Here is a 26,794-nt window from a genome sequence, read left to right on the forward strand (position 1 = left end):
GTAGACTAAGACCAGGGTAGTTTTGCTTTTGTGCTCCAATTTCTAGTACTTAGCACAGTGTCTGCCTGGCAAAAGGCACACAATGTTGAATGAATGGTTTAATAAATAATATGTTGTGTGTTTTTTCAGGTATGCAAGAATTATACTTACTAATCTTATTTTTAATAGAACTTAACGCAAGGTAGACATTCAAATATTGTTTTCTGAATGGACAGTTACAGGAATACTGTGTAGGTGTGTGCTACAGTATTAATGTAAAAGATAAGCCTAACAAAAATTACAAAAAAACTAATTGTAAACTTTGGTGTGACTCTGAAATCCAAAACTAGAAATTGGAAAGTATACATTCATTCAATTTTTATCAACTTACTCTTTTCTTTTACTCCTTTGTATAATTCCATGTTATTCTTGCCGTGTTGCCGAATCCTCTAACAAGGAGACATACTCCATTGGAAAAATGAGAAAGTCCATCTGTCCTATAGTCACACATAACTAAAGAAGGATATATAATATTTTCATTACCAATGTCTTCAGGTAACTGGCAAGAAAATTGTTTTCTACTTGATAAATTATGTTTTTGTGGATTTCCACAAATTGAGCATACCGAAAATGAAGACTGTCTAATCTCATTTCCACTGTAAATGACTGCTAATGCTGCAAGTCAGTTCCTCTGGTCTGTTTATTGCTTGTAGAGGATTCAGTCCTTTCACATTATGTAAGACTAAGGCAATCCTTATTTCCTGTTTTCCAGATATCTTCATGTATCTGCCAAACTACTCTTCCCTGTTTTTAATTAGTTTGTATATAGTGCTGTCTTTATTTCAGGATGTTCATGTCTTTATTTTAGTCAATTTTATGTCTATTTCCTGTTAATCAAACATTCAGTAGATGTTAAAATGATAACATATGAAAGAGTACTCACAATTCAATAATACCTGAAAAAAATTTTTGTCCTCAAATTCCTAACTTCAGAATGATAAAGTAATATTTTACTCCAAAACTACATTTAGAAAACTTTTAAAGACTGAAATTTAAGCAATTTTCTCAGTAACATTAGTTGTATGGATAAGTGTAGTGTAATAAAAAGTTCAAATTAAGATGTGGCAATAGTTTTTCAGTATGAAAACTTTAATTTGTGAATATATACAAATTTTAGCTAATTTCTACATTTTTATTCATTTGAGTTTCATTGTCTATTAAAAAACCTCTTCAATCATCAATTGTATAAAAATAGTAGAATTGTCAGATTATAATTTGTTATTTGAGTTTATTAGTTAGGTCAAATCAAATAGTCTGGGCCTAAAAAAGATAGGAGGGTAAAAGAAACAGCCTCTCAGTAAAAACTGTATAAGAAGCTCAATTTAACAGGATTTTGTGACATTTCATTATTCAGAATGAAGTAGAAAAAGAATTGGTGTCACAATGTTGGAAGTCTGTAGGTCTCTCAAGATGAGAGATTAATGTATTGTATATTAAATTATATGTTATTATTAAACTATATATTTAATTATATAGTATATGTTATTAAATTATATATTATATATTATTAAAATATATATTCATTAAATTATATGTTATTGAATTATCTATGTATTAAGGATTCCCAAACACTCCCCATCTATCAGGCCACATTATCACTAGTAGACAGCACAAGGTGATTTCTGAAGTTGCCTGGTGAATATGACAGGTGTGAGGTGACACCTCATTGTCGTTCTAGTTTGTATCTCTCTGGTGATTAGTGACTTTGAGCATTTTTTCCTATGTCTCTTGGCCATCTGTATATTCACTTTGGAGAAGTGCCTATTTGGGTTCTTTGCCTATTTTTTTAAAATTGGATGCTTTAGCTTCCTTTTGTTAAGTTGTATGAGTTCCTTCTATGTTTTGGATATTAACATCTTATCATATGTATCATTGGCAAATATGTTCTCCCATATAGTGGGCTCCCTTTTCATTTTGTTGATGGTTTCTTTTGCAGTGCAGAAGCTTTTTATTTTGATGTAGTCCCATTTGCTTATTTTCTCCTTAGTTTCCCTTGCCCTAGGGCCGTGGTCAGCAAACTGCGGCTCGGCTCGTGAGCCACATGCGGCTCTTTGGCCCCTTGAGTGTGGCTCTTCCTAAGCCTTAGGAGTACCCTAATTAACTTACTAACAATGTACCTACCTATATAGTTTAAGTTTAAAAAGTTTGGCTCTCAAAAGAAATTTCAATCGTTGTACTGTTGATATTTGGCTCTGCTGACTAATGAGTTTGCCGACCACTGCTAGGAGATATACTGGCAAACATATTGCTACGAGAGTTGACTGAGATTTTGCTGTCTATGTTTTCTTCAAGGATTTTTTTGGTTTCATGACTTACATTTAAGTCTTTTATCCATTTTAGTTTATTCTTTTTGTTTTATAAAACATAGGTTGTAAAAATTAGTATTCCCATGAAAAATATCTGAAAAATACTTTATGGATGACATTATATTCATCTGCATAAATTACTTAAGAAGTAGGCATTCAAAAGCAAACAATTGATCTTACCTATGCAATCAGATGCACCTCAGTAAATAATGCATTAAATGACACAGAAACTTGGACAAATGTATCTCCATTTGGGAGCTCAGTTATGATGCCATTTCTCCTACATTAAATAATTCTGTGTAATGATAAGCATAATCCCCCTTTGCCCCAATATGATTGTGAGATCTCATGCTGGCTTTGGAAAAGAAAGACAAGAAAAGAAAATGCTACCAATTGATAATTAGGGACATATTGACAAGGGGGCCTTGTCAGTTGGTTCTCAGTGGCCAAGGGAAGATGAATAGTATGTGTTCTGCAGGATCAGATGGGAGAGAAGGGCTAAGTCCTTCACCCCATACACAGTGCTTGAATAGCATCAGATAGAGATGGTGGTGGAGGCAGATGATGATGATGGTGATGAGGATGAGATGGCTTCATGCTATCATTTCAATGAGAGTTACTATCATTACTCTTCCAGATGCCCTTTTTGATCTGATGCTTTACAATTTATTGTATCCACAGAGCAAGCCTACAAAGTAAATTTTATCTCATTTTCCAGATGAGAAAACTATGACTTCCAAAGATTAAATATCTCATTAAAATGACATATATGTTTAATGGTGGAGTTGGGCTCTTTATAACTTCAAAGATCACTCCCTTCACCACCACAACCTGTCTTTCATTTCAGTGAGTGTGGAATCCTGCTGAACTATACTCTACAATTTGTAGCTCCATGAAATTCCAAGGAAACTTAATTATAACCTTTTGCTCTGACAGATGTGCAGCTTTAAGAAGACGAGGAGGAGTATGTTTTACCTCCATTAGCTGCTGCTGGTTAAATCGGAGGTTGTAGCACTTTTAGAGGTCTTCCAAAGTTCATATTCAGAGGTAATTTCTACCCCATCATAAATAAACTATCCCCCTTAACATTCCTGTTGCATACGTGGTAAAGAGGAAAGGTTAGAGAACTACTCAGATTTGAAATAGAACGTCTTCATGCACTGTACATAATAAATCTAATTTATGCAAGGCAGGCTTGGCAGTAGGAAAAAAGTCATATATTTCTGTTGGCTGAAACCACCATTTTTTTTTTTTTGTCAGAAAAGTAATTCTGAAATGTTTATTTCCTGCACATTTACAAGACTGTTTGAAAAACCCACGACTCAAAGACTGACCTTGCAGTTATTTAGATTTCTCAGACTCTGAATTTATAACCTTCATCACTAGGGCTTATGTTACTAATTAAAATTAAGGCTGCACAATTCATTAAATAAAAATAAGCTTATCTATTTTAAATGATGGCAGTTAGCATAAAAACTGAATTGCTACCTTATCTGATAAAGTATTTTGATGCCCTCATGATAAAACAGATATAAACATATTTGGTGAGAGCATATATGTCATAGTAGACTCAAAGGCAGGACTAAGCATCAGACACATGGGTTTGAACACAATCTTATCTCTTTCTAGCTCTGTGACCTTTGGCAAGTCGCATAAACTGTTTAAGTCTATCTCTTCAGTTGTAAATGTGAAATGTTATCCAGAATTCTAGAATATGAGATTTCAGGGGAAAATTTGTCCTGTTTTTCATAGAACTGCCTTGCCACTAGCACTGTACACCACACACAGGAGATACTCAAAAACTTTAGCTAAATAAATAATTATTGACCTTCCAGAATTGTTATATAGATTAGAATAAATTATGTGAAAAGTACATAACACAATATCTGGCAAAAAATACATATTCAATGACTTATTTTTTTCTCCTGTGGTTTAACTCAATATGTTTTTAATATTTTATTTCAAATCTTTTATCTTTTGTTACAAGAAGCAAGAAAAAATTACGTATTAAATATGGAAAAATTGCCATCAAAGTCAACAAAAAAAGGAAAAGCACAAAAGTCTCCAGTTAAGCATATAGTTCAAGATGAACCAAAACCAATCTTTTGGAAAGATTTATGTGATTATAGATGTAGGATCACCATCCTGATTGGTAAGGATGGATTACTATCAATCAATACAATATGGGGGGAAGATATTCCATATTAACATTTATGAGTTAATATGTAATTACATTTCTTGGGGTGACATTGGTTAATAGGAACTTATGTTTCAGGTGTAAATTTCTATGCTACAAGATCTGTATATTGCACTGTGTGCCCCCCACCCAAAGTCAAACCTTCTTCAGTCACCATATATTACGTCCCCTCTACCCCCCACCTCCCAACCCCCTTCCCTCTGTCGACCACTGCACTGCTGTTTGTGTCCACAAGTTTCAGTTTTATATCCCACATGAGTGAAATCATATGGTTCTTAGCTTTGTCTGACTGGCTTATTTCACTTAGCATAATATTTTCAAGGTCTATTCATGTTGTCACAATGGCAGTATTCCGTCTTTTCTCATGGCTGAGTTTTTACTTCATACATTTTACAAAGTTAACTTCCAACTAAAGCATGAAACACATGCTTGAACTGCAGAATTGGAGTTCAGTGGCCATGGTGGTGAAAAGTCTTTTCCGAAACACTAAAATTACTTGCATATCTTAAAAATAAATGACTTGTCTGCTGAAGTTGTTATTCTTTCAACAGATATTTATTACTCCCTGCTATGGTATCAGGATGTTACATATTTTTCTGTTCTCCCATAAATTTTAGCATTAAACACCTTAAAAACCCTAAGTATGCAACAACACAGAAGAAAAGTAGGAAAAAAATGCAGAAGGAAGAACACTGTCAGTCTTTAAAGAAACGTAGATTCAGTACTAGATAAAGGTTATAAAGGTTCATGCACTTCAATCTTTTACTTTTGGGTGAAAAGATTGTGTTTCTATTTGAAAGTTTAGTGAAGATTTCTACACAAATAAAATATTTTACATAACATTTTAAGATAGTTTAGTAGGACCTTAAAAGTAATTCTAAAATATTTTCTGCAAAGGGGTGTGTGTGTGTTTTTCTGTCCCAGGTCATACTTTTGTTAAAAATTAACATGAAAACTTACCTAAAAACATTTGAGAAATAATTTGAGCAAGTATTTTTTCAAAGTAATTTTCATTTTTATTTTTTAACTTTTGAGGAACCATATTCTGTTTTTCTTTTTTTCAAAATATATTTTTTTCATTGATTTCAGAGAGGAAGAGAGAGAAATCGAGAAATAGAAACATCAATGATGACAGAGAATTATTGATTGGCTGCCTCCTGCACACCCCCTAAGGCAGGGGGAATTGAACCCGCAACCCGGGCGTGTGCCCTTGGCCAGAACTGAACCTGGGACCTTTTAGTCTGCAGGCCGATGCTCTATCCACTGATCCAAACCTGCTAGGGCTGAACAAGTTGATCATAAACTTGATTTCTGTTAGTTTCTTGGTTTCTTGCTTTTAACTGTTTATCAACTTTCCTTTATTAATATAACTCTTGTTGATAATCATTTTAGAACAAAAAGGTTATTCAGATCTTTTACCAGTAGTAGCTCTAAAATTTGCTAAATATTGTTACCATTTATAATCAGTAATAAGATATTTTTTAAAGTCCAGACTTTGTTACAACAGTTTTCATTTCTTCAAAGTGTGCTTTCCAGAATGGTTACTGGAACTCCAGGTATCCTCAAATTAAAGCAAGACCACACCGTAACCAAATTGTGAAGTAGGTTAAATCAAAGTTCTCTGTGCTCAGATTTCACACTGCTTGCCCCCATTCACTCATTCACTGATTCATTGTTTCTTGAACAACTTTGGAGTGACAGTTACTCAGAGTCAAACAAGACATAGTTCCTGAATATAACAAGCTTTAGTCGTGAGAGAAATTTTGCATGCTATTCTAAGTTTTATGAAAAATGCACAATGGATAAAAAAAAAGGGGGGGTTATGAGAACATAGTTCATGCTTAAATACAGTTGGTACTCAATGTTTTAACTGTATTGAAGAAGAATTTAAGAAGATAATAAGAGAATCAGGTATTTGTTACAGGCAGAGAAAACACACTTGTAAAAACACAGAAGAGTAAAATAGCAAGAGGTCCTCCAAGGTGTAGAAAAGTTAATGTATTTTGGAGAGAGGGGGATGATGTTAGTAGAAAGCTAGGAGTCAGAAAATAAAGACTTTGTGTCATTTCCCTGAGAGTTAATCTGTGACACATTCAAGTTTAGGTTTTAGAATAAGCATATTGTTATGAGTGTAGATTTAAAGTGCTAAATACCATGCTAAGTGAAATAAGTCAGATGGTAAAAGTCAAGAGCCATATGATTTCACTCATATGTGAGATATAAAATTGAAAGCAATAAATGAATGAACAAGAGAAACAGACAAAACCTCATAGACACAGACAACAGTATGGTGGTTACAGAGGTAAAGGGAGGTTGGAGGATGGTAGTAAAGGATAAATAAAGAGGTCAAATATATGGTGACAGAAGATGTGACTTTGGGAATTAATCACACAATGCAATATACAGATGATGTATTATAAAATTGTACATTTAACAAAAAATTTTAAAAAGGGCTAACAGGGCAATGTATGCAGCTGTGCATGTTGTACACTGCCCAATCTAGGAGGCATCCTCCATGAGGATTACAATATGAATGACTCTCCTTGGAGTAGAATAAAATATTGCCCTGGTGTCAGAAATGGGGAGAAGAGAATTCAGCATCAATTCTCTAGACTTTTCCCCATCTTTCAACTCTAGTACTCAGTACCTTGGTTTCTTTGCTCTACTCCTTCATAAAATATTATTCTCATTATCCTTCATTCTTCCTAATAAGTGACCAATATCAATAACCAAATGAAAGCTTCTATAATTTATAAATGAACTAGAGGCCTGGTGCACAAAATCCGTGCACGGGTAGGGTCCCTAGGCCTGGCTGGTGATCAGGGCCAATTGGGTCCTTCTGGCTGCTGGCTGGGCCTCCCTTCTTTGGCTGCTGTCTGCCAGCTGGAGCCTTTCTCCATTCTGCACCACCCCCTGGTAGTCAGCACATGTCATAGTGAGCGATAGAACTCCCGGTGTCCCCGAACTCCACCGGGAACACTTTGCATACTAGCCTTTTATATTTAAAGAAGAGTGAGAATAAAAATGTATTAAGCAATGTCATCCCAATAAATTTAATAAAATAAAAAAATAAAACCTTTCAACATCAAAAAAAATTAATCCTTATAATAATAATTTGTGAAGGTTAGTGATCTTAAACACCTTGTCCAACTTCACTCAGCTAAAAGTAGATAAACATGGGTTGAACCATGGTCTGTGTGATACTAAATTCTGTGCTATATGTCTAGATTTGTCCCTCCTTCTAAGGATTTGAAATTCTGATAGAGGAGGCTAAACACATACATTTAAATAAATTGCAAACAATGGCATAATAAAGTATTTACAGCAAAAAAAAATGAAAATAAAAAATAATCAGTTCTAATTCTAGAATTTCAGGCAAAAGTGAGATTATTTTAGGCACTGAAATCTAATCACCATTTCCTTTTAGTCATTGATGTAGTAATATGGACACTCTTCACATCATCTGGGAAATATCTTAAAAGGAAGATTTCCTAGCTCCATTTTAAACTCTCGGCAATTAGAATCTCTGATAAACTCTTCAGGTAATGTAGAATGGGTATTGCCAAACCCTGAGAACAACTGCTTCAAGAGTGATCATTCTACTCTGTGTAGAATACAGTCTAGATCTGAGCTGAAAACTTATGGTTTACCTATATCTGAAAATTTCCATCAAGTACAGAGCACAACCACATGACTCTTCTCTGTGGCACACTCATTGAGGAGACTGACATTTTATTTATTTTTATTTTATTTTATTTTATTGATTTTTTACAGAGAGGAAGGGAGAGAGATAGAGAGTTAGAAACATCAATGAGCGAGAAACATCGATCAGCTGCAACCCAGGTACATGCCCTGACCGGAATCGAACCTGGGACCCTTCAGTCCGCAGGCCGACACCCCATCCACTGAGCCAAACCAGTTTCGGCGAGGAGATTGACATTTTAGTATCTGAGGCTACTCATCTCTGTTCAGCAACAATCAGGAAACACACTCTCATGTAGCAGGCTCTCCTACTCTAACTGACTTTCCTACATAATCATCATTTAAACAACTTCATATTCAGGAAAACCATTGCCTTATTTTATTTTTATTTCTAAATCAGTTTGAATCACCAGAAATGTCTTCCCCATAGGCAATCAAAATCTGAACCTGATGGTATGCACTGTGTTCTATCCATTTGTCCAAAATAGCATCGTATAGGACTATGTATAGAAAAAGATCTTACTTCCCTTCTATATCCAAACACTTTTGATGACATCACTTATTTTTCCTCCCATAATTGTTTCCCTCCCACATTGTTTCTAAGCATGCTGACCTTCTGAATGAGTGCATTAGCTTTTCAATACCCATCTTGAAATCTGACATTCAGAACGGACTGCAACCATTCAGGGATCATCTGGCCAGTGGACATTTTATTGAATTAATCTTTCTGCTCTGTATACCATAAATACTACTGCTAATAAAGCCCAAGACAGCATTTGCTGTTAGAAAAGCCATATGATATTGGGCTTGAAATCAACCCAAATCTTTAAGCCTTACTTTCTGTTTCTTCGTTTGTTTATAAACAAATATGCAGACACTGTTCATGCTGGAATTTTATGAAAAATTTAGGTGCAAAACTTTATTTTCACATTTTCAGTTTCATCATATTAGTTTAATATTTTAATTGGAGTTAAATGAGAATACATTCAATATCTTTATTGTATTATTTTAGACATTAGCTATATATCCCATTTTAAATGCTAAAATGTAAGTGTATGTTCTTTTGTCTATATTAGTCATTGACAAAAAAGTTAAACCATAATGGGTTTTACAATTCCTGTTTTAGTCTTTGATTCTAATCTGTAAAAATTATTCTATGTATTCAAATATGGCAACCCTTTAAGGTTATGAAAGAAGAGATGAATACACTATCTGTAAACTTAACTCCCACATAAATGATCAAACAAACTTTTAAAATAAAAATACATAGAACATCTTAATCTTTTAAGCTTTAAAATAACCATTAAATATTTAAATGTATTGAAACTAACACTTTTAGGCAACATTAGAGCAATGGATGATAATCTTAGTTTCCACTTTTATAGTCTCCTTATGTGAAGCTGATTTTAAGAAGGTGATCTGGCTACCATTTATAACACATGATTTCAAAATATTTTAAATCTGGTTACCACAGCTAATTGCTAATCTTTTTTGGAATAGAATATTTAATGTTAATAAAATTTCTTATATTATTTTCTTAATATCTTGATATTAAGAATTTTATTTTTATTATAGGGGCTTGCTTCTAACTATGCTCATGTATTTATGTTGACTCATCTTGAGATACTTAATTGTTAGTATAGAAGTCATACACTAGCTTGTTGCAGATGGTTTTAAAGTAGATATTACATGAGTACATATTTATCAATGTGCTCTGCTTTAAAAACAAACATCTTGCTTGCATCCCTGAAAAATCTTTTTCATATTCTCTAGTTCTTTTCCATATTCTATAAAATATTTACATATTTTGAAAATTCCCACGTCATCAAATACCATGAAATAAATTGAACTAAGCACATAATAAGAAAAAGGTATACATTGTGAAAAAGTTTAATAAGAATATTTCCAAGCAAACATCTATCAATTAATAAAAAGTTTGAATCAAGCATAGTGTAATGTGAATATTTATTAAATTTACGTGGGGAGAATATGGTTTTTATACACTGTTCACTCAACCTTGCTGCATGTTTGAAATATTCTATAACGCAAAAAAAGAGAGAAAGGTTTAAACGTTTTTGTACTTAATGTAACATAACATCTCTTAAGTTCATCTATGCACATAATATATATAATACACTGTTTTCATTCTGAGAAAAAACTTCCTATACTGCATCTACCAATTAAAATTTTCATGACCGCCAGAACTGGTTTGGCTCAGTGGATAGAGCGTCGGCCTGCGGACTCAAGGGTCCCGGGTTTGATTCCTGTCAAGGGCATGTACCTTGGTTGCGGGCACATCCCCAGTGGGGGGCATGCAGGAGGCGGTTGATCGGTGTTTCTCTCTCATTGATGTTTCTAACTTTCTATCCCTCTCCCTTCCTCTCTGTAAAAAATCAATAAAACATATTTAAAAAATTTTTTTTTCATGACCACCAGTGCACAAAATGATAAAAATAAAATATTATTTAAACAATTGGAAGTCAGATACATTAATTATATTCCTATTATTCCTTAGTATTTGTAGAAAGTCACTCTAGGTAAGAATAGTTAACATTTTAAAGTAGTTTATAATGTCCAGAAAGCCCTTATAAGAGGGCTTAACAATAAGTGTGACCTGATGTTTTGCTGAAAGTAAATCTAAATGCTTTTTTCCCCCTTGCTATAAGAATTTTTCAGGAGGAAATAGTAACATCCATAATAAAATGAAAGCTTCCCTTTATTCATGCATAGGCACAGAAACAAATTCAAGTCTAATGGATATATATATACAATGTAATCTTAGTGATGCATTTAAACATATAACGTTAAAGAAGATATTACTATTACTTCTTATTTCAAGCTTGCACTAAGTAGCCATCTGTATTATAATAAGAAAGAAAAAGAAAAGATGCTTTTTGAGGATATTTCAGTTTAGTATAATTATTTATCTTGTGAAGTTAAAATAATGCATTTTCCTCTCCTGTCTTTTTCCATAAACAAAAGCCACAGTGCCAAGACCCAAACATAAGAAATGGTAAAATTATATATTTTTCTTTTTTTTTGAACAGAAATAGTAATGCCAAGTTCAGTTTGTTCCATTGGTTTTAAGCCAAATAAATGGCAAAAAATAGTGAAAAGCCTGGTCTCATCATGTGTCATAGGTTTCTATTAAAGTCCTTATATAAATTTCACATCCCTGTGCTGCGTGAGACACCATCACTCCTGTGCTTAAAAAGCCCTTGTCATGAGGGCAAGGGAACAGAGGGAGGGAGGAGTCACAGTGGCCTTGAGAATATGAGGAACACATGTTCTTATATGGGAAATTATATGTTTAAATTCTACCTTCTTCTTAATTCATATCAACATGAAAAGTTTTCCTCATACCCTAACATCATTTTAGAGTTCACCCTGAAATATGGCATTATAGATACTAAAACGAGAAGCTCTCACTTTACCCGTATACTTAAAAATAGAAAGCTCAAATGCAGAGAAATAGCATAAATAAAACAAAAGAAGCTTGCCTGTATTATTTATACTTTAGAAGTCACTTCACTAAGTCCTAGAAGGTTTCTATGTTTCTATATTGATTAATAGAAACTTTCCCAAGACACACTGGTTCTTCAAAACTTACTTGAATAAATTAAACTCCAAATTTATAAATTCTAACATGTTTTCACGAATTTTACAAATATCTATTAAAAATCCACTCTGTGCTGGGTTGCCACCCTCAGCATAAAATAAAACCAACTACTGGAATTATGCTATTTAGCAAAACTTAGTTAAAGTCATGTTCTATTTCTATATCAAGAAGAAAACCAAAATGTCCTGCGATTAGCTTTCACAAACTTACCTGGTGCACTAGAATATTTTTCAAAAATCATAAAGACCAAAAAATACAATAACCATGCATCATATGGTCACATTTTTGAAGTACGAGAGAATTGTCAACAAGTTATGGCAGAGAGTCACCCTAATCATGACTAGGGGTACCGAGCAGTAAAACTGGGTTTACGACATAACACATCACCAAATCACAATGCTCAGAATCAAAGGGCTTTTAAGTATGTTTCTAACTTTCTCAGCATGGCCCTGAAGGTCTTTATCTTGCTTCATGAAGTCATCTTCTCTATTTACTAATCCTTTCCCCCTGAGGTCTCTTCTGTATTATCTTTGATAGATAACTTCTTTTCATTCCCCTGCTCCCCATCCTGTGAGAACTAGAGCTTTTACATCTGTTTGCACTTCTTTATCTTCCTGAGTGATCAGGTTGGTTTACTTTTGAAATTTCTGCTCCACGTTTGTCTCATCCACAATTGCCTTCTGAGATCGTTTTTTTCCTCTAAAACTTTTAAAATTGATCTTTTAAGTGTATATCACTGTCTAAACAACTTTCTGTGGACTTGGAGTTAAAATGATTTGAAAAGTACATAGTTACAAAATTCTGAAATGGAAAGAGTCGTAGAGATCCAAGTATGAACTGTCACCCAGAAGTATTTAACCATGGGGCCACAGGATTCAGTAAGCAAACTATTTTGATTCAAGTTTGATAACTTGCAGACTTCCAATAAGAGCAAGCTTTAACTTGTAATACTCAGAGTTTCCCAGAAATTGGTCACTGCATCAGGCGTCACCATATGCACAAAAGCAAAACAAAACAAAAACAGAAATACGCTTTATGATCTGGAAAATCAAACCTGACAAGAAGCTTCATCTTTGTGACTTTTGAGATCATTTCAGTTCACGCATATCTCTAATGTCCAGGATTTTGTTTTGTAATTATCAGCACCAGTTACTTTACTAATTTTCCCACAAGGGCTACATTCTACGCACAATGGGACAGCCATTTAATGCTGAAAATGGAACTGACAAGCAATCTTCATTCTCTAATGTAAAACTTTGTAAAAAAATCAGTAGCTTTGATGATAATAATATAAAATCAAGTGGGGGATGCCATTAAATAACCTTTTAGTCTGTCCTGTAGAATGAAAGTAAAGAAAAATCCCTATATCATAAATAAGACTGTTACATATTAGAAATGCATATTTTACATATATCCTGAATATAATACTAAGAAATTAAATAAATATATTCACTACCTCCAGATTTCTGAGTTGCACTAAGAAGGTACCAAAAACCTGCATCTTGGTGCTTTTTTGTTAGTATATCAAAACAGATGTCCATATTTACCTTAACAGATCAACCAATTCCTATTTCCATTACCTTATTTTACACCTTCTAGTTAACTGGCCTTCTAACTGTCATGGGACCTTTTTCACCTCACTTGACCTTCACCTACCACTCTATCTGGTAAGTTGTTCTAGTCAGTATAGCCTAGCCTTAGATTTTTGTCTCTTATGAAAATCATAATATTCAGTACAATCCTTTTTCATAAGTTTTATCTGTAAGTAGAATAAAAACTTTTAAATCTACTCCCAAACTTTCTTTTTAAAGTATCTATATATATAAAAGCCTAATAAGCAAAGTGTCCCCTTGTGAGTTTGACTGACCGGGAGTTCTATTGCTCGCTATGACGTGTGCTGACCACCACGGGGTGGTGCGGAATTAAGGAAGGCCCCGGCTGGCAGCTGGCAGCCGCTAGGGACCCTGCCTATGCATGAATTTCGTGCACTGGGCCTCTAGTGGTTTTATAATTAATGAACAACAAGATCTTACTGTATGCCAAAGTGCATAAAATCACCCAGCACACAGTAAAAATTATTTCCTTTTGTCAGGTATTGCAATTCAAAGATAAAGTGAATGTTGCAAGTTAGCATATCTTTCTTCTTTTATTCTAGCAAGTGGAAAGCAAAACTTTTGAGTTGCAAGATTAGTTTCCAGAATGTCTGTATTTTATAGGAACTTAAATGCAACATACCTTAAATGCAAAATACTTTCATTAAGTTTCTTAATGTTTACATCAAAATATATTAAAATATAATTAAAGATGAAAATGCAAAAGTGGTCAGAAACAACTTGTGGCTTACAGTGCTAGAATTATTTTTATTTTTTTCAGAGTATGCTTCTGTGCACTTAGTAAATATGACTATTTCTTAAGCTATTTACTGCTCCTGCTGATAAATACTGGTCATCTATAATGCTTATTTCACTTCTTCATTTTGTTTCATATAACGTACCAGAAAGTTCTGACTTGGCAAAAGCAAGCATAGGCAGTGTGTGTGTCATAGAAACGATATCCACAGTCCCCAAGAAAAGGTCATCCAATAAGTATTAAACAAGTTTACTAATCTATAAGCAAGGGGGTGCATAAATGCTAGTGGCAACTGCTGCTTTTATTTCTGTGGACTTGTTTGATTCCAGTTCATTGATGCCATTTTAGAGGGACCAGAGCCTTTAATAAAGAGTGAATTATTCAAGGTCATGCATTAGTTCACTTGAATCACGTGTTCTGTGCAACCACTGCCTGGCAGAGCCACGTTCTCTCTTAGGCTGCTCCTCTGAATCACTTGAATGCTTAGAGTGTGGAAAGAGTGCATTTTTCCCTCCTAGTTGTCTAGGACATGATTCTACTGTGAGTAAACTACCTCACAATGAAATGAATATACTCTTTAAAATTACTGTTTGGTAGATGTAAAGATGGCACCTAAAAGCGTGAAAGCATAAATGCTTGGAGAAGCATTTTTTCCATATGAAGTGTCAAATTAATCAGTAAATATTTACTTATTATCTCCTATGTGAATGGCAAAGACAGTATGCTGTACTCTCAGTAGTTCTCAACCAGAAGCAATTTTTTTTCTCCTGGGTACACTTGATAATGTCTGCAGATATTATTCATTATCACAACTACAGGATGGGGAGTTTGCTGCTGGCATCTACTGGGGAGAGACCAGGATGCTTGAAAGGTAATAAACCCCTGGGTTTGTTTGTTAACGAGAAACACCATTTTCTTATCTCTGAGGACAAAGGCAAAGAAAAATGTACCTGCATCTCCTGACATTGTGGATGCTGTGAACATTTTCAAAAATATTCTTACCAGGACAAGTTTTCCAAGACTGTGTCATGTAAAGTTTGTCAATGCAAATTAAAGACATAACACTAAACTACAATTAGATTCAAAAACATTTCAGAGAATGAGGGGTGGATAGTAAATAAGATTGCCCAACAGCGTAGATCTGCTTAATGGGTTAAATTAAAAATACTTAGAGGAGAATTGAATGAACAAAATGGGTATGCAATTTTTTTAATTTACTTCATATAACGTAGCAGAAGTTTGGGTTTTAACAAAAACAAACACAAGGTATATCGCATATCATGTGAATGATGTCCATAGTCCCTAAGACAAGAGGGTCTTTCAATAAGTATTAAACTACCAGGTCCTTCCTTTCCTGCACTATTGTATGAGATTAAAAGGCCTCTCCTGAGATGTGTAGAACCCAGATGTATATTTGGTGTGTGATCCCTGCCCATACAAACAAAATACAACCACATTTCACAACACAACAACCTAAAAAAAAAAAAAAAAAAAAAAAAAAAGGAAAGAAAGAAAAACAAACTTTCCTTGGAGAGTCACCAAAAAATAAAATTATTATTGCAACAATTCCTAAACTAGCAGTAACAATTGTTAGGTTTATATATGAAAAAGTGAAAAAGGAGAAGGAAGTGCAAGTGAAAAGCACTATGTTTGTGGAAAAAGCTGCATCTGGGGCATGAATTATTCTTTGGCAAAACATAGGGCATTTGGGAAATGTAATGATGGACTCCCATTCTACTCACATTAATCCTTGGAATACATTTCTGGGAAATCTGGATGGTTGTATTTCTAAATGTATTAAGTGGAGTTAACTTTAATAAATGTATATGGCGTTATTCTAGGTAAGTCTGAAGGCATTTAAATTCCTCTTCACATTGTCTTCTCAGAAACCAATTATTTAACCCAGAAAAGAACTGATCTGTCACCAAATTAGACCACTAAGAGGCAAATCCTTAGGTTCATCAACTTTAGGAACTAGTTATCGACAGACTTTCTCTTGAATACCCAAGGAGAAAAGAAACTGAAGTATAACTTCCCATTGAAATTCATCCTTGAGATTAAAAATAGTGCTGCAAAAGCTAACTTAACTAGGTAGGTGCTTCTATTTCTAGTTTTATTTGGAGACTCCAGTACATGGTAGACAATGAAAGCCATGTTTTTTAAGCATACTGACAGCCTAATGTATCTAATAACATTTTCCCCACCAGAATGTTCAGCTATCTTCTTCTATTGTGCATGCAATACTTCAATGAAAAAGCTGTTTCTTCCATAAGAAGTCTTAAGTCTATTTGATAAGGCCTGGCTGGAAGTCAGTAAGTCATCAATAATATACTAAATGACTAAAGAACCTACTAGTCTCTAACTATGGATACATAAGGGTCAGCTTGTTCCTAGTATATTAAAATGTTAGGAAATTTACAAATTCACACTTTGAAGTAATTTTTTCCTACAAAGACCCTCAACTAAGTTATAAGTAAGTTAGTAGCTCTGGAACCTCCCCCACTCCCCGACCCAGCACTTTTAGCTTTTCAAAGGAGATAAATTTTCTACTGCCTCTCTCAACTTCCCACTGGAAAACTTTTCCTCAAGAATTTAAAAGAAAAAAAAAATCCAACTAATTGCCTTCTGAGAATTTCTTCCCCTGACTTCATTTGGTATTACTGGGAATGCTGCCAGATGAAGGAGTTCTGCATGCTGCTGGAAGTTTATTTATCCTTTAGCATCTTCCCTAATTTGGATGATCTACTACTTGAAAGAACATTCTTTTTTTTTTTTTTTAAAGAAGTCTGAGAGATGTGAGTGAGTTGACAAATTATGTCATGAAAATTATTGAGAATAAATAAATGCACTTGAATTTAAATTCTTGCTGAGTCTAAAGAGTCATAAGCAATTACATGTTAGACTTTATTTGAAGCAATACATGTAATTTTTAAAATCAGAAAGATTTGATATGAAAGGTACACCTTCGTATCCTCTGTGATAATGCACATATGATATAATTTAGGAGGATTAGGTCAAATCTGACACAATCTCTTATTTAGTAAGCATGTCGGGGGAAAGCCAGGCAATACTGGCTTATTTTTTCCTTTATCCTCTGAAGTCAGGCTGACTTTAGATAAAGTTATATGCTTTTGAAGGCCAACGTTGTTTAGTTCATTTTTGACTCCTCCAAGACTCAAAAAATGCCTGGCACATATTGGTGTCTTTTGAATCATGTAAAATAGGTTAAAATTTGTCTTGAAGTCCAACCTCTCACATCTGTAACAGCTGTCTGCTTTCTACTAGGTATTTCTTGATGAAATTTATGATCAGACATCATGCCCCTATCACAGTTTGCTTATATATTTAATATCACATCTGCTAGTCTGAATTACATGCAAATTATATACAGAGTGGGGCAAAAGGAGGTGTACAGTTGTGAGTCTGCAAAAAAGTTTATTCTTGCCATATTATTTATTAATTATTGTATTATCTCCCACACAAACAACTGTGTTTAAGTATTGCTCTGTTTCCAACCATAACTTTTGAGCTTCTAGAAAGCAGTAACCTTGTCATTCAATTTTTTCAAAGTTATATCTACAATAGTGCTCTACACGTAGTCAGTGCTTAAAATCTGTCTTCATTGAAACTAAACTGAGATGGAATTTGAGCAAGGCCTTGGGGTATTAATAAAATATTAAGAGATCTGTGTTCAAGTCCAGTCTGTCTGGAATTCCTTTGGAATTGCTGAAAGGCTTTTGACTAGACTTCTAGTCCAAGGAAATATAGCAAGATTAAAAAAATCAATAATCTAAAACATACATACAATGTATTTCCCCCCAATGAAAATTACAATTAGATAAGAAGTTATTACTCAATGCTTAATTTATTTATCTGAAATCCCCTCCCCCCGAAGTTTTTTGTTGAAGCTGTTATTGTTTTTATTTTTTGGTGCATGTTTTGCTTTTTACCTTGATAATTTTTTTTTTTTTCTGAGTTGAAGTAAAGTGAGGCAAAGGTGTACTACATTTGGAATAGTTATTTAGCTAGTTGAGAGGTCTAAGAAAGACCTTGATGCTGATAATAGTAATTCATGCAAGAGTGTTCTAAGTGCTTTTGCTGTTTTGAACCATTTCAACCTTTTAAATATAATCAACGTTATTTATGAACATATTTTGTGAGTGTATGTAGAATTCTGAAGTTTTATAGCTATATGCAATACACTGAATTTTTAAAAACTTTCATTCTGCGGTTTTTATGCTTAATGTTAACACAACACTGTACTTTTATAACATTTTTTTTCAATTAATATTGACAATCCAAACCTGAAGATAACTTATATTCAAATAGGTCATGATAAGAGTAAATATTAAACAAGTTTAACATTACATTACTTTGAGGGGACATGTCATAAGCAAGTAACTTGGCATGTTTGAATATCAAAATGTCTTTGATGGCATTAACCAGAAACCATGGTGGCATTTCTTACTTGTGCTCATCTTTACTTTTTATTGCTTTAGAATCACAAAGTTTTTAACATACATTAATTTCATCATTTCATTAATGACTTTGCAGTATATTCTGATTTAAAATCCTATATAATATAAGCCTAATATGCTAAGTGTCCAGTCATCTGGTCGTCTGTTCAACCAAAGTGTAATATGCCAATGATAGGCTAAGGCTGCTCAACTGCTAGCTATGATGTGCACTGACCACCAGAGGGCAGACAGTCGACTGGTCAACCAGTTGCCATGAATGTGCACTGACCTCCAGGGGGCAGACACTCCGGCTGATAGGTTAGCTTGTTGCTGGGGTCTGGCCAATCAGGACTGAGCGAGACAGTCTGGACACACCCTGGAGCCCTCCCGTGGCCCCTTCCTGGCTGGCCAACCTCCCGCATCCCTCCCTGGCCCTGATCATGCACCGGTGGGGCCCCTGGGCTTGGCCTGCACCCTCTCGCATTCCGAGACCCCTCGGGGGATGACAGAGAGCTGGTTTTGGCCCAATCCTGCAGGCCAGTCCGAGGGACCCCACTGGTGGACGAATTCATGCATCGGGCCTCTAGTATTATGATATGGACAGAGGGAGAGTTGCTGCCAGAGAAAATGGAGAAGGAGAAGTGAGAGGTAGGAAAAAGCAAGGCATAAATTCTTCTGGGTAATCCTAATTTAACTGGATTTACTAGTCAAATTGATAATGAGCAAAAATAAAACCACAGCTATTAGAATAACAACTGGAAACAATTGACTGAGTTGGTTTTATTTTCCCAGGGACCCAAATTAAATAGTTAACCACGTAAACGTAATCACTGCATAGGTCCAGGTCAGTGCTGTCAAACGCCGGGAGAATCTCACATTCCATAATGAACTTTCATAGACAATATCGCCCATTCAACTCTCTTTTAACCATATTTCTTAGTGGCAAGTGCAAAATGTGAGCAGCAGAGGTAAACATGTCCCATCTACTTCATTTTCATTTGGCATGTTTATCATCAGATAAACTCCGGCTGCTATGAAATAAATAATTTTTATATTTCTTCACAAAATATCCTGGGAGGAGAGATAATTTTCTGAAGCTAAAAACTCAGCCTTTATTCTGTCAGGCAAAGTAATTATGGAAGCAAAAACAAATCCACATTGTCTAATTAGGTCATTAAAAAGCATAAATGCGTCATGGAAGCTTTTCTCCTTGCCTAAGACATCAAGTAAGACAATGAAAACAGTCTGGTAATATAGAAAGGTTTAGAATTTGTTTCTTTTCAAAATAATAGGCCCTTTCATCTTTCTATTTCCCTAAGACGAAGACAGTTAATTTACAGACAAAATCTGTAATTAGTTCAGGGTTTAGTCTGATTATATTTCAAAATATTTAACCAAACACAGGAAGATAGAGAAAAGAAGAAATACATAGAAAAATTATCAAAGGAAGTGAATAAAATCAAGAGAGTGAGTTGCTGATCAAAATGTGTTTGGCAGAGACAAGATGTGTATAAAATCTGCATTCATAAAAACACAGCCAATTTGGGATACCAGAAAGCTCTGAGAAGGAATACACTGGCCTCTGCTTTTGGGATTTGAAACTAGACTTTAATTATAGCTAACTTAAGTAAAAACAAATGGCATGATTATTTTGCCTCTTCCTCTATTTCTTCTTATTTTTTTTTTTTTTGAGTTTTAGAAATCTCATGGCTCAAAGTGTTAAGAAATAAAATGCAAAAAAGAAACAGAAAAAGAAAATAACCTACCTGTGATCCTCTTGGCCCTCGTTTGTGGTCCCATTCTGAATGCCCCATGAGCTGTAAGATAATATAATAATTACAGTAAATTAAATGATACTTATTTTGCATGGCAAATATTTTTACTCTTTCTTTAAAGAATAGGCTTTTGAAATGTATGTTTTAATAGTAATGTATTAAATAGTCATCATGAATAAATGAACATAAATGAAGTAATAAACTTCTGGTTTAATAGGTAATATTTCAACTGCTAGTAGTTATGAAGATATTTTAATATCACTGTGTGACAAAAAGAGTTTGCTAATGGACAGCTTTACAGTTCATTGTAAGAAACACCCTGAACAGACATTAAACCATGTTAAGCTTTATTTACATACTAGAGGCCCAGTGCATGAAATTTGTGCAAGAGTCCAGTACACTTACTACTCATGAATACTCCTGCCACTAATAATCTAGCTCACTAACAAGGTATACTATACATCATATTTATATACATTATCATCTCCATATAACAGCATGACTTCAGTAGATGTAATGACAAAGAAACTATTAACAAAGCAACAAAAAATAATATACCTTAGAACATTATTAAAAAATGTTTGATAACCATATACAAAAAATGGTAAAGAAGTCTGAATTCTATAAAAATTTCAAGTGTTCAGTTGTACCCAAAGAAATTTACAGGTTTAACTCAATTTCAATCAAAAGCTAACTGTACTTTTCAAGAAAATTAAAAACACACACCCAATAACCTAATTTTATCTGAGAGAATAAACTTAAATGAATCAGAAAAATATTAGAAAAGATAAAAGTGACATAGTGGTCATTAAAATATATTATAACATTTAAATGGATTATGGGATGGTGATTTTAAGTCTCAAAATATAAATGAATGAGATGTATTCAGCTCCTTATTTTTGAAATGAACTCAAGTATATGTAGCAAAAAAATATGAAAAAGAAAATTAAAAAATAAATGGGTATTTGATGAGTTATTCAACAAATGAAAGCATAATAATAGAGTCTTTGGACTGAACCTTATAAAATATAAACAAATATAAATTCTAGACAGATAAAAATATTTAAATTTTAAAAAGATGAAACCATCAGTATAAAATAGAATAAAATCCAGTCATATACTATCTTAGAATGTAGAAAGATTTTCTAATTTATTAAAAACACACACGAAGGTTCAATAGATCCACTATATAAAATCTTCAAATGTTATCACAAATACCACATTGATGAAAGATCTGCAGTAAATGAATAATGTATTCCAGTATATTAAGAGTTCTAAAAAATTCAATTAAACATAATACTAGTAGATAACGGGGAATTTACAGATAGGGACAATTTACAGGATTAATATCAATAGTCAGTAGACTCATGCTAAAAACGTAATTTTACTGAAAGTGAAAAAAATTCCATATAAATATAGACTCATTAGCACCATCACTTACTACAAGATAAATTTGTTAATTAACAAACCAGGACTTATAAAATAAACCTCCAAAAATTTACTCTCTAAATCTGACTTTTTCCTTTGAAGCATAAAACAGTAAAATTGGCCAAAATTTATCTATCAGAGATAATTATTTTCCCAGAATTATGCAAGAGGCAAATGGGAGAAATTTAGTGTAAAGGAAGTCTATTCTATTACTAGAGGCCCGATGCACAAAATTTGTGCAAGAGTAGGCCTTCCTTCCCCCGGCTGCACATATCTGTGCACATTGAAAGCAAATTAATAAGAAGGTGGCTGGGGGGATGGGACTGGGCAAGACAGGCCAGACATGCCCTGGAGCAATCCTCCTGCGGTCCCTCCCTGGCCTGTTGCACCTGGGGCAGCACCACAGCTTGAAGGACATCTGAAGAGTAAGTGGGATCCCTTCAGCAGGTGGGGTCCCTCAGCCTGGTGGGATCACAGGGCCCTGAGAGGAATCAGGTTCCTTCCTCTCTGTTTCTGGGGTGCATCACCCGAGAACCGCCACTGCCACGTCACGGCACTGTGTTGAGCATCTGCCCCCTGGTGGTCATTGTGCATCAAATCTACCAGCTGGTTGGATGGTAAGATGGTTGCTTAGTCTTTTATATACATAAATATTTTAATATCATTAATAGTAGAAGCCTGGTGTACGAAATTTGTGCATGGGCGGGTTGGGGGTGGGGGCTGTGTGTGTCCCTCAGCCCAGCCTGCATCCTCTTCAATCTGGGACCCCTCAAGGGATGTCTGACTACCCATTTAGGCCTGATTCCACTGGGATCGGGCCTAAATGGGCAGTCGGACATCTCTCTCACAATCCAGAACTGCTGGCTCCCAACTGCACGCCTGCCTGCCTGCCTGATTTCCCCTAACTGCTTCTGCCTGCCAGCCTGATCACCCCCTAAACATTCCCCTGCAGCCTGATCAATGCCTAACTGCTCCCCTGCCAGCCCAATTGCCCCTAACTGCCCTCCCCTGCCAGCCTGGTCATACCCAACTGCCCACCCCTGCTGGCCCGGTTGCCCCCAACTGCCCTCCCCTGCTGGCCTGGTCCCCCCCAACTGCACTCCCCTGCCGGCCATCTTGTGTCCACATGGGGCGGCCATCTTGTGTGTTGGAGTGATGGTCAATTTGCATATTACCTCTTTACTACATAGGCTATAAATTTGTGCAAGCATAGGCCTTCCTTCCCTCAGCTGCCTAGCACCAGCTTCCCTCTGGCACCCGTTACCTGGGCTTCCCTCGCAGCCCCGGCTTTATAAGGAAGGTAGTCTGAAAGGAAATCTGGCCTAATTAGCATATTATGCTTTTATTATTATAGATATTTTAATGATCTGAGTTGACCAAGCATGTGGTAATATTTTTAGATGTATACTGTTATTACTTTCTTCAAAGTAATACAAAGTTATAAAAATCTGTATGCTAAGTAAAATATAATCTAAAAAGGAATGAACTCAAATGATAAATGAGATACTGGAACATTCTTATTCAACAGAAATCAATAGGATATTTTTCCCTTTCACTTGAGGAAATCACACAAGGGCTTTAACATTTAAACTCTATTTTGAATTAAAATAATCGAAGCTGAAAATCAGTATTAATTATTTCAGTTGGTGTATGTGGTTTGTTATATTATTTTCTATAATTTTTTTTTAAAATGCAAAGAAAGAGGTGTTGCTGTGGGCTGGAAAGGATGTCAAGGCCCTCGTACCTTTCCATACCTGGCACAGATGGGATGCTGGGTGGAGAGTGGGGAAGTGAGGATTCACTTTATATTAGCACATGATAGCATATGAATATTTATCCTATTTACATATGGAATTTATTTTGCTGTTATAAGAACACTGTTCTCAGAGCATGGACCAAAGACTAAAATAGGCAGAATTTTTTCAGTATTCCTTAAAAAATATTCATAAACTAATACAAAATAATATTAAATGTAAAAATATATATACTTTTGATTAAACGAAGAAAGTGTTTAAGGTGGTAAATTCTATGTTATGTATATTTTGCCACAATAAAAAACAAAAAAAACACACAAAAGCTGTACCAAAAAGAAAACCCCCACCATGTGGTTAAACTGCCTGACTTACTTAATATTATAGATTAAATTAAAATTAAGCATTTGGGAACTGATACATATTTCTGTTAAAGCAGAACCACAGGGCTAGTGTTTTAGGAAGTACAAAGACACTTCTCTATCCCCACTCCCTTGACTAATGATTAAGACAAATGAAATTAATTGGTCAGTTATAATAAACAGTAAAGAGGAGAGCTTGCACAATGAAGTCAATGAATTTCAGAATTAAGTGCAAACTGATGTTGATGTTATATCAATGAGAAAGTCAAAACATCCTGGGAATCAAGCAGGTAGGATTAGTATTAAATTGCAGATGACCAAAGTAGTCATCTGACATTATCATGGGATTAGATAAAAGACATAAATGGGTCATGGACAATGAGGAACTGAAGTTGAAATTGTGGAATTATTATTTTCTTTTAGCAATTGAGTTCATCTGGGCTAAGCTTTCAAGATCAATGAGTAGCAGTATGATATCTAGGCGATTCTGGGAAAAGAGACAAAGTTTATTAACATGACACGATACTGCTTCTGGAGGAGGAATACCAATGATTTTAAGATTAGTTATAGAAAGGTGCTAGAAATGTAAAAACAGGGGAGGGTACTGACACTGACACTAGAAAAATTGTTAAAAAAGAGAAAACTGAAATATATTCTGGTTGATAAAAAGTATATGGCTGCTTAATTCAGTAAGGAAAAAAAGTTTGTCTCTCACCATCTATAAAAGATATTCTCATAGCTATTTAACTATAATTACTCCTCTGGGTAACAACATTTTAATAAGCATCTTACCAGAAGGTTTGGGATATACAGGTCACCAAGGTTATGCCTATATATGGCAAACAAAAATCTTTCCATCTGAGGAAGAAATTCTCTGGAAAAAAAACAACAACAAAAAAACCCCCCACTATCTTTCCTCCTTTCCTCATCCTCCATTAATATCAGGATAGGCAAAAGGAAGACCCTTATAATTATTCAGAGGAAACAAGTATACTTCCTTGAAAAGAAATATAATCTGTTATATAAAGCATTTTGAAAATCCTAACTTCCTTGACACTGTCATTTTTATCCTTATGGAATAAATTCTTCACTCCCTCACTTTTATTTTTAATAATAAATTTCTACATCACAGCCTTCAGCTAAGAGTATGTTACACAGTACTGAGTGCCAAGGAAAACAAAACTGCTGCCAGACGCAAAATTTAAAAAGTTCACAAGAGAAGCAAAGGAGAAGGCAGCACGGAAACAAACGGTTCCATCCAAGCAGAGATATTTTTAATAATAGCATGAGAAACGAAGATAATTGAAAGTATATTTCTGTAGGTAAAATACTTACCTTCCTTGTTTATATAGTTTTCCCTCTGCTATTTTCTCCCATTTTTTTGGAATATATTATTTAAAAATGCCTCCTTAGGGGCATCTTAGAAGAATAAGTTTACCCTTGCTATTATCGAAGAGATGAAAGCTGCAAGAGAACTATGGCTAGTAAAAAATTATTCTTTGCATGCACTTAAAAAAGCAAAAGGTTTGATATGAAAAGGGATAACTCTTGTTCTCCCATTATTCTCAGGAAAACGACTCTCCTATTTCACTTGTGGAAAATTACTAAAACATCTTTTTGAAAAATGTATAAAAATACATATAAAGATATAACATGTCTCACACAGCTCCCTCTCTTTATTTCATCCAATAATCACTAAATAAACATTTATCGTATGACTACTATGTTCAAGAAACTGTTCTAGGCACAACCTACGCCTATCAGTGAACAAACTAAGAGCCATCTCTATTCTGCTGGCACTGAGAATTCTAGTGAAGGAAGATCAAACACAAAGAAACAAACATATAATGTACCAGGTGATGATAAACCTGTAAAGAAGCTTGGAGTAAGGTAATGGCGGGTAAGGGCTAGGAACAGAACTAATTTATATAAGTATATCAGGGTAGTCCTTTCTGAAAGAGTGGTATTTTAGCCAGATATTGTATAAAGGGAGAGTGCCAGACACACAGATATCTGGAGAACAGATAGGCCAGGCTGAGCAAACAAAAGATGCAAAGACTGTGCAATGGGAGTAGGAATGGTACATCTGACTTATTTTAAGCCAAAATTTTAAAATGGGTTGGGTCTTTTTAGCCATAGGTATATTATTATATATTTTGTATTTATTCCCTTTCACTGGTATAAAATTGTCCAAAAGTTAACCAGTAGCTCCACTAATTAAAGATTACACTTTCTAGAGATAAACTAATGGACCAGGGATTCTCCCTTCCTCAAACTCTTGCTCAATTTCATTCAATACAACGAGAATTTGTGGAGCACGGACCACATCCTTATACTAGTCATAGTTCATCGCACAATTTTGCTGGCCCTTTACATGTGTTTTGTTTTCAAACTCATAAAATGCATCAGAGCAGAGGCTCGCTGTTAACACCACTTACTATGCTATGCATGGAACTTTCAATTTGATAAGCAAATTACAGCTCCTTTGCCCCTGGCAGCTCCCTTTGGATTCTTCCCTTGGCATAATCTTCATTTTTTTAAATGAGTTTACTATGTATGTTTTCTCTCTCCAGAATTCCATGTGGAAAGATGGGTTTGGACTGCTCACTTCTCTGCCCACAGGGCTTACTGAATGGCAGTGGCCTGGCCTGGGAAGATTGGTGATTGACAGTTTGGGCCAGCTTAGCTCCTGTCTAGACCTTGCAAGGGAATAGCTCTTAATCCTTGGTGTATTTTTCCTTTTTCCTCTTGTTATCCATGGGGCAAGAAGCCCACACTGCATTCATTGCACTCTGCAAAAAATCGATAC

The 26,794-nt window shown here is 34.7% G+C and overlaps 1 protein-coding gene across 1 annotated transcript in view; it reads right to left on the reverse strand.

Moving 5' to 3' along the window:
• The window catches only part of PDE3A (phosphodiesterase 3A), a 249,572-nt gene that overhangs the window by 77,929 nt on the left and 144,849 nt on the right, over positions 1 to 26,794 (reverse strand). Inside the window, exon 2 of the mRNA XM_036298088.1 lies at positions 20,436 to 20,486. Coding sequence (XP_036153981.1) covers positions 20,436 to 20,486 — 51 coding nt within the window. The remainder of the gene's footprint in view (positions 1 to 20,435; positions 20,487 to 26,794) is intronic.

Source organism: Myotis myotis, unplaced genomic scaffold, assembly GCF_014108235.1.
Source record: "Myotis myotis isolate mMyoMyo1 unplaced genomic scaffold, mMyoMyo1.p scaffold_m19_p_3, whole genome shotgun sequence".
NCBI lineage: Eukaryota > Metazoa > Chordata > Mammalia > Chiroptera > Vespertilionidae > Myotis > Myotis myotis.